This window comes from Emys orbicularis, chromosome 11, assembly GCF_028017835.1.
Source record: "Emys orbicularis isolate rEmyOrb1 chromosome 11, rEmyOrb1.hap1, whole genome shotgun sequence".
In the NCBI taxonomy this organism is placed as follows: Eukaryota; Metazoa; Chordata; order Testudines; family Emydidae; genus Emys; species Emys orbicularis.
In genome coordinates this window covers 39903843-39913430 of record NC_088693.1, presented here as the reverse complement: position 1 = coordinate 39913430, position 9588 = coordinate 39903843, and the positions used below count along the sequence as shown (strand labels likewise).

Below are 9588 nucleotides of genomic sequence, written 5' to 3'. Positions count from 1 at the left end.
CCACGTATACATCATCTATATTCTATATTGCCCATTCTTCTTTCTTTACTACTCAGGGCATCTGATTAAACCAGGATTTCTGTTTCTCAGGAGATCATCAGCTACTTATTCTTCACCTAAAACCCTAATCCTTTGTGATACAACAGTTACTTCAACATAAACCAGCTGTGATGTGTCAAGGAGAGAATTAGGATTTCACATGAGGAACAGCATGAAATATTTATTCTTACTCTAAGTTTCTTAATACTAAAACATGGGAAGAAAACAGTGGCTCAGGGGATAGGTAATTGGCTATTGAATCTTTTACCTTTGAATCAACTCTACTCCAGGATCAAAGGTCGCTGCTATCCAATGGCTCTTTAGTAATCTTATGGGTAATGAGTTGGTCCATTTGTTAAGCCTGATCCACTCAATGGGAGTTAGGTCGGAGTTGGACCTCTAATGAGCAAAATAATGCATCACAATAGGCATCCTCCCTAGAGAGGCCAAAGACTTATTGGGTATTAAAAGTAAACTGCTTTCTCAGTGCTAGATCTAGTCCCCTCCAGGTCAGGGTTGAGCCAGAGCTTTGTAGGACAGCTTGCATTGCTGGTGCCTGTGTTAAACCTGTTCTGTACACAGAGGAATCCAACCATCAATACTATCTTTTAGGGGCCTTTTGATAACATTACATTCACAAAGGAAAAAAGGAAATATAACATATATTGTGCAAGAAAAAATGTTTTTAATAATTTATGTGAGTCATCTGTACTGTACAAAAATTGATGCACACTGAAAGGATTGAATGATCAGCCCCGGATATGCCAATTTTTAGTGGGAACTGGATGTTTCTTGGGAATGTGTACTGTTAATTTGATAAACAAAACGTGTCCCTGGCATTCTTACTAACCTGCTCTAACTGGGTATGTGGATGCTTCTAAAACAAACAAATTAACAAAAAGCAGTTCAATTATCTTGCAGCCTTTGGCACTGAATGATATTCACAGTGCATACGAATCTCACAGCTAAAACCTTTGACAGTGCAGTTTTCAGTGATCAAAAGCAATGTGTTTCTCTCCCATTTGTGACTGCCTGATTAAAGCCTCTAAATATTTTCTGTCATTCACAGTGCACCTTCTGACCAAACTACTAGGTCACAAACAACTGACCTATAATTCCAAATCCATTCAACGCTACTGTCATTGCTGAGGAGTTCAACAATGTATACAAATAATTGATATTTCCTGGCTGTCTCCCTTTAAATCTCTTCTCAAAATCCCCATTTTCCACAGTCACTCCAACAGTATCCCACTATGTTGTGCTAAAATTTTCTACTAACCATAAAGCAATGAGAGGAAGAAAATAGACTATGATTAATTTAATGTAAAAAAAGGCAACTGCTTAAGCACAGGCTACATGACATCAGTTTTTAAGTAGAACCCCTCACTGATTTCAGTAGGAATTCTGCTTAAAAACTGATGGCACAAAACACATTAATTTCAGTGTAGAGTTCTGATTGAAAATCTATAATAATATAAGGCCCCTTGTTTTGTGTATTCCTCCCTCCTTTCTTCCCCTTGCCTGATGTAATCTCCCCTGCAATCAAAGTTAGCCTTTACTTAGGGCTTGGTCATGCAAGCCCTTATTTATAGGAATAGTCCACTAAAGTCAATAGAATTACTCACATGAGTAAGGACAATTCAGGTGAGTAAGAATCTGCTGGATGGGATCCTAAGGGGCCAATCCTGCAAATGTAGATGAATCACTTTACTGATGTGAATGGTCTCATTCATTGATTTCAATTAGATTACTCATGTGAGTAAAATCACTCACATATATAAGTAATTGCAGGACTGAGCTCTAAGACTGTAAGCCCCTTGGGCAATCACCCTGCACTCATTCTTGCAAACTCTCATACATGTGCAAAGTTCCATTGACTGAAGTACTACTCGCATTAAGTAAGAACTGTTCATAAGAGTAAGGGTTCACACCATGCACACATAAGAGACAATACAAACTATTAGCTACCTATAATATATTATAAAAATATTTCATATTTTTAGACAACTGAAGCCTGCCATATAAAGAGAGAGAGAGACTATGATTAAAAAATCTTTCTCAGCCCATTCAGAAAGGAATGATAAAAGGTGTAATTTTTTTCCTTTGTACCTCACCTTTAATGAGTGTTTTGAGGGCTTAAAAATATGGTTTGTGATCAAATTGTAAAGAGTACCATTTTGATTATGCTGATCACTGTTTTTAATCTCTGGATATTTTCTCCTCTTTTGTACTATTCAATAGCTGTTTTCAGCTTCTGGTCTCAAACCAACAATGAGGGGAAATATTACTGTCAAGATCTAAGGATTATGCATCTGGGGTACACTGGAAATCTAGAACATGCACTATTGAAATCAGCAAACCTTGTGATTTGTATAAAATGTACCAGTTTTTATAAGGAACAATAATAGATTAATTTATTCTCTATATTTTTCTGAATTTGCTTTGATATTTACTTTTCCACCCATACACTGAACAAACAGGCTTCTGAGCCCCCCCAGGTAAACGCTGGATTTAATAAGATGCATCAGGTATGTTTTCTGTCTCTGAAGGAAGTATCATTATCTCCATTTTGCAGATGAGGACACTGACTGAGGCAGGGAGAGACTGGAGCAGAACATGATGTCTGATTAACTTCAGTGAGGGTGTGAATCAGGCCCCAATTCTCTTGCCTCTTGACGCTATGCCTTTAGTCACAAGCACTTCTCGTCTTGTTTTCTCTTCTTATCCTCTCTGTATCCTTCCCTGCTGTGAAAAACGCACGGTGAAAGTCCTGAGAGCACATGCATGCAACCTCCAGAATAGGTCCCGCTTACCTTACCAGACTAGGGCGTTTCTGTTCAGCTGCGGATAGAGACGGAAGCTGCCGGCTCTGCCCTGAAAGGAAGCAAGCGCTCAGCAGCCAAACAGGACAAACAGAGGCTTTCAAGCTCCTTGTTCAAAGCAAACACGTCTGGCAAAGGGCCTGGGACAGTGAGGGTTCTGCAGCATTAGGAGCCTTATCGTCCATTTAGGGGCACTGAGGAGTCTGGCTCCGCATCTAGGGGGAAATCAGAACAGGCGTTTGAAGAAACCGGAGTTAAACTCGAACCGAGGAGCTCTTGGAAAGTTCGTTTGTTCTCTGGATACTGGTAGCAGCCCGCAGCCCCTTCCCCCGCCCCCTTTTCTCTCCTCTCCTCGCCAGCCTGTCCTCACACAAGCCTTTCACATCAGAGCCTCGCCCGGGGTGTAGTTTGCAGAGGAAGAAGACGCGGTTACCGAGCTGCTGCTACAGGTGCGGGGGGATCCGGCAGGATGAGAGGCAGTGCTCTAGGTCCGACCGGGCGGGGACCCTCTGCGACGGGCACTGCTGGAGCGGGGGGCGCTATTGCTGGACAGATGCACAGCTTGGCTTCTACCCGCTCTCTGTCCAGGTGCCTGCGTGTGGCAGCCAGGGGAGACGGAGAGCAAAGACACAGGGATAATGGTGGTTTCTCTCTGCAGTTTAGTGACATGACCTGTTACTGTAACAAGTGCAATGGCTGGAGAGTAAACAAGGGCGATCTATGGCAAACAAACCGCGCACAGGGCCCGATACCGATCTCATTAATCCCACTGTCCCTCCGATTGACAGCACGGTGCTTTGGTTACTCCGCGTTTACACCAATGGCAATGCAAGCAGAAGGTGTCCCAGGAGTGGTGAAGACCAGGGGAGCATGGATCTTGGAGCATCCTAGGGGCGAAGAGGGGCTGGAGATAATGAGTCTCTTGCAAAAGAGGATCCTTGAGAAAAACAGAAAGTTAAAATGTTGATTTAAAATGTAAAGAAATCAGAGTCACGCTTAGAAATCTCCCTTACCTCTAGGTTGCTTCCTAAAGATGGATACAGATGAAGTCAATGCATTAGGGTGGAGGAAACAACATGCAAGGCACTGGTATTTCAACAGAAACAAATCCAGCCCCTACCTAGACATTGTCAGAGCCGCAGGGACAGTGGCGATGGGAGCTGCCGCTTTGAGTAATTGGGATTGTTTTCCCCACTACTCTATGTTTAAAGCGCGTAAGGTCAAAACAGCATTACTGCATAGGGGGGCTCATAAACTCGGCCTGAACAGCAAGAAGAATAAGCAAAACTATAAAGGCACAAATTCCCTTTTAACACCCCCCCTCCCCACAACTAGGGTTGCCACCCCTCCAGGATTTAAAGATCAATCTTTCATTCGAGATTATGTCATGTGATGCAACCTCCAGGTATACGTCCCACCACAATTGGCAACCCTACACAGCACATTCACCCACCCAGCCCTCCGGGACAGCTGGCGGCTTGTAGAAAGGAAACGGATCTGATCTTCGGAGGGCGGGGGAGGAGTTTGGGGGAGCTGAAGAGACTGGTCCCTGTAGCCCCCCTCCTCTGAACCTATAGATCCAGCCTTAACTTGTTGACCAGTTTAAAACTCCGCAAAGAAAGCAATTAACCGGGTTTTGTTCCATTTTTGCATGATTAAAAATCACTTAACGGATAAATTTTGCCGGCGAAGTAGCTGCCTTTCTTCTCAGCTTGTCTTAAAATAGGGGACATTAGCACTGAAAAGAGTATGTTTAAAATGAAATGAACGCTTATTGGACTTCCAGAGACAACCGTTTCCATTCCCCTCTTCCACAAACGCAGCTGATCTATGGTTACATTTGTGTTTTACAAGGTCGGATCGATACAGGGATTAATTTGCATTTATAAATTCCTCTAGGAAACAATTTTCTGACAAGTAGCATTTTATTGATCCACAAATGCTTTAGCTATTAATAAAGTCGGAGGGGAAAATACAATATTTCAGCTATATCACTTTGCTCGCGCTTTTACAGAGCTATTTTCAGTGAAGCTCTGTATCTGTATAGAACCGAAGGACTAACTGAGATCTCGTCATGAAATCGTGACAGTCGAAATTGAATATAAAAGAGGGAAAAGTCCAGTTAAAAACTCACTCTAAAGGAAAAACAGAAATACATTGTACCCTTGAGAGGTTGCGATTTCCTTATATTTCATGGGGTCAGCATGCACTTTTTAGAGTCACGTTATCAGTAAGTAAGTTATGTTTCCACTTTGCTGAGCTAAGCCAATGAATGTCTGGAATCATTTGTATTGAGATGGTTCTTGGCAAAGTAAAGCTAGCTAGAAAGTTAAGAGAGTAGCTAGAATGGGTTATCTGGTCTTTTCTTTGTTCCGCTCCTGAGAGTCAACAATGTGATGTCCTAATGCTGAATGCTCACATTTTAATTGCATATGCTCTTCAACAGAAGACAAGAGAGAATATTTTTCAGAACACCAACTTGTTTTCCGTTACACCGTTGTTGCAACAAGTTGGTTCGGTGACACAATTATGTCTTTCCTCAAAGGAACTTCAGGCAATGAGTGCTAACACAATTTTGTGTCTTTTAATTACTATTTTGTAAATTGTTCTTTTGAGTGTTTGAAGAGACTGGCGCCTCGGTACGAAGAGACTATATATCGGTCTACTACTCCACCTGAACGCAGAGACACAGTGTTTTCCCCGCTAGGTGGCGGTACAAGGCAATAGCATAAATTTAACTTGAGTATCCATAAAACGTGTTTTCCTTCCTCCCAGGCTGCTGTATTTCCCACGTTAAGAAAGAAAATAATCAAGCCGGGCTTTTAAAAATTACAAATGCATGTTGTAAACAATCGTTAAGAAATAAAAAGTTAACCTGAGACCGCAACAAAATATGAACATGCAATTCATTTAATACCGGTGCCGTATACTGTTCAATGGGAAGTGCCCTGAATAATTTAGAATGGAATCTGACTGTTACGGTTACGAATTATGAAGATCAGTTCCGTTAAGAAAATATTGTGTATCTTTAGTTTTTCACCTTTATAATCCGATCTAATAACTGTAACAATATGCACATAAAAATAGAAATGATTACGGTAACCAGGGATGTTCCCGAATGGATATAGTAATAAATATAATAATTTGCATGTTATATAGAGTCTTTCCTTCAAGACTCTCAAAGCACTTTATGTAATCCAAACGTTCGTTAACTGGGACTCAGGGCTACACTCCTGCGAGGTGCAGATTATTTGACAGCTCTAGGTCCATGCAGATATTAAAAAGGAATACCATTTGACACCCACATTGCAATTTTTCATCCCCAGATCTCAAAGCACTTTACAAACAAGGATGAGGGTCCTTATCCCCATTTTACAGATGGAGAAATCGAGGCACAGAGAAATTGAGTGACTTGTCCAGGGTCACAAAGTGACTCGGTGGTAACTCTAGGTAGGTATAGCACCCAAGTCACTTATCTCCCATTCTTCTGCCCTCTTGTCACTGAACTACATCTATCTGTCTGTTTAGAATCTTGAACTGAACCCATCACCTTGTATCTGAGGGACACGCTATACGTACGAACTGTATAATATTCTGGCTGTATATCATCATCATTCTAGTAATAGCACCCTCCGCTCCACTCTAAACTCAGCTCTCATGAAGAGGATGTGTTTAAGCGGGAAACCAGAACAAACGAGAGTTTGCGGAGACTCCAGGGGTTTCTTGCCTCTGTGATAACTATGTCAACAAATATAGCTAGGGCTTCACAAGGGACATAACCAGATCTGGCTAAAGTAGAATCTGACTAGGCTAAAATAACATCTGATTAGACTAGAATCTTGCTGGGCTAGGATCTGGCCGTGGATCTGACGGGGCTCAGATCTCACTGCTCCATCTTCCCCCTAGTTTGCCGTATTTATACATACTGCTGCAGTGTGAATACTAAAATGGCAACACTCTGTTTTGTGTAAACCCCCCTGGAGGCTGGTTCCTCTTTGTATTTGTTCCCCCTCCCCGCACACACCCCTCCTTTTCAGCGCACGTGTCACATGTGAGGCGCCTCTTGTGTCCTGGGGTTCTATGGAACCCGAAGGGATAAAATGTGATTGCGCACTTGATTGGCTGTTGCTAGGTGACGTCGCCTGCCCTCACGTGACTGGTGTTAAATGCCCGCCTGGCAGCTTCCACCGCGGCAGACAATCGTAAAGCTGCTGGGGAGCCAACGGAGCTGCCGCCGCCGTCCGGGAGAGTGTGTGACCGGGCTATGATGGTGACTCCTCCAGCAACAGAGTGGGACCTCCAGTGATCTCCTCCTCGGGGCTTCCAGCAGCAGCGTCTCTGCTCTCCCTGTACTTGTACTGACTGCTGAGGGGCTGAGGCGCCTTTCCCCCTCGCCCCCTGGTGCTGCGGCTGTCTCTTCCCCCCCCCCCCTTCTACATTTGGGGAGGGAGGATCAGGATGACTGGAGTCTTTGACAGTCTAGTCTCAGATATGCATTCAAACCAGATTACCTCCAACAGTTACCACCAGCATCACCAGCACAGCAGCCTGCACAAGTCCCAGGAGTCCCCCACCTTACCCGTGTCCACAGCCACCGACAGCAGCTACTACACCAACCAACAGCAGCAGCACGGAACAGGCGGAGGAGGAGGCGGGTCGCCCTATGCACAGATGGGTTCTTACCAGTATCACGCCAGCGGCATCAATACGGTTCCCTACTCCGCCAAAGCCGGCTACGACCTGGGTTACACTGCCACTTACAGCTCCTATGGACCCTATGGAACCAGGGCTTCCCCGGCTAACAATGAGTCTGGTAGGGCTAAGCCTCTGGGGGAAATAGTTTGGGGTCAGCTGGTGTCAAACAGAGCAGCTCCATTGCTTTAGACAGAGCTTGGCCTGTTTACACCAGACGAGGATTTGGTCCATTATTTTTAAAAGTGCCCCTCTCTCCCCCTCTCATGTTTAAGGCGATCAAGCGGCTCTGACTGCGGATCCCTGGTTTGGCGGGGGTTGGGAGCAAGACGTTAGCAGGGGGATGGACTGGCCACGTTTCTCCCGGTAATTCACGCAGGGCTCATGCCGTGCAAATGGCCCGGAATAGGATGCATGGGGAACAACGTCTTGCAAATCAGCTGCCTTGTGTTGATTCCAGGTTAACTTTTCCCTACAGCATGGCTGGTTAGTGATGGTGGTGATTGTTGTTGTTATTATAGCAGAGAAGGAAGAATGCGAGCCCGAGGTCAGGATAGTAAACGGGAAGCCAAAGAAAGTGCGGAAACCCAGGACGATCTATTCCAGCTTCCAGCTGGCCGCTCTACAGAGGCGTTTCCAGAAGACCCAGTACCTGGCACTGCCCGAGCGAGCTGAACTGGCGGCATCCCTAGGCCTCACCCAGACGCAGGTAAGATGCCCCGGCACTTTTCACCCTCAGGGTGGAACTCCTGGCCCTGTTGCATTCAGTGGGAGTTTTGCCATTGACTTCAACAGGACCAGAATTTTGCCCTTTACGCCTTGCACGCTGCGTCCTGCAGCACAGAGTCTGTGCCTTTTAGCGCTGGTTCAGATGGGCACGTGGCAGATTCCCTGCTGTGTCTCACCCTGTCTGGTCTGATTGTTTTTTCTGCCCGCTGTTACACATCCAGTAACGGAGAACTCTGTTTGCAGTTCCCTAGTTTGCGCTCCCGAGATGATTAAATGGGCCGTGGCCCTGACCCCATTCGTGTCCGTGGGAGGGAGGCGCTGGGATTAACAAAACTCTCATTAGAGAAATGTTATCTGCGCTTCGTCTGCTCTCCGGCATACGGAGGAGTTGAAACTACTGATTAGTCCTTCTTGCTCTCTTTAGCGCCAGGTTCCCTGCCCCCACTCCCACTCCCCTCCCCTCACTACTGCATACTCTGCCTGGCCCAGCTGAGGATCATGGAGCAAGCCCTCTGCTCATAATAACCTCTGGCTTCAGTGGCTTGCCATTACCCTGCCCTGCCAGCCCCCACACACCCAGCACCTCCCCAGCCCAGCTCTCACGCCTGTTTGTCCGTCTCCCTTCGGAAAGGTGAAGATTTGGTTCCAGAACCGCCGGTCCAAGTTCAAGAAGATGTGGAAAAGTGGCGAAATCCCCTCGGAGCAGCATCCTGGAGGCAGCGCCTCTCCCCCCTGCGCTTCGCCCCCGACCTCGGCCCCTACCTGGGACTTTGCTCCACACCAGCGCATGAGCAGCGGAGGAAGCTCCGGATCCAGCCCCAGCGGCGGAGCTGCCGCTTTCCTCGGTAATTACTCCTGGTATCATCAGGCGGCTAACTCCGCTTCTCACCTGCAAGCCGCTTCTCCTATCCTGCAGCAAGCGCAGCCCCATCACCATCACCACAGCGCGGCCATCAGTGCAGGGACGATTTTCTAACTCGGCAGAGACTGAGCAAACAAGCCCCGCTGAGCAGAGATCCAGGGGATCAAACCCAACACACACCCGAGCGGACTGAGGTACAGACACTGGTGCTTTGATGAAGAATTTCTTCGGCATTCAACGCCTCCCTCTCCCTCTGGCACATTAAACAGGCGAATAACTCTTCGCTGCAGACTTTGCTTTGTTCTGACCCGGGTTCGGTTACCTCGGTGTCTCTCTCACCCAGTGTCTCTCTCTGTTCCAACTCGCAGACTAGTTCCTCGCTGAGGTTTATTTTTTCCCTTCCCGTGTAGTTCACAGCAAATTGAAAAAATACCCCCCCCCCCC

General features: G+C 46.0%; 1 protein-coding gene across 1 annotated transcript; it reads left to right on the top strand.

Moving 5' to 3' along the window:
- Positions 1-7319: 7319 nt before the first annotated feature.
- On the top strand, positions 7320-9258 carry DLX2 (distal-less homeobox 2). The gene is made up of 3 exons (XM_065413687.1): positions 7320-7674; positions 8078-8262; positions 8914-9258. Exons 1-3 carry the CDS (start codon positions 7320-7322, stop codon positions 9256-9258), a joined length of 885 nt encoding a protein of 294 aa, XP_065269759.1.
- The last annotated feature ends 330 nt before the right edge of the window (positions 9259-9588 follow it).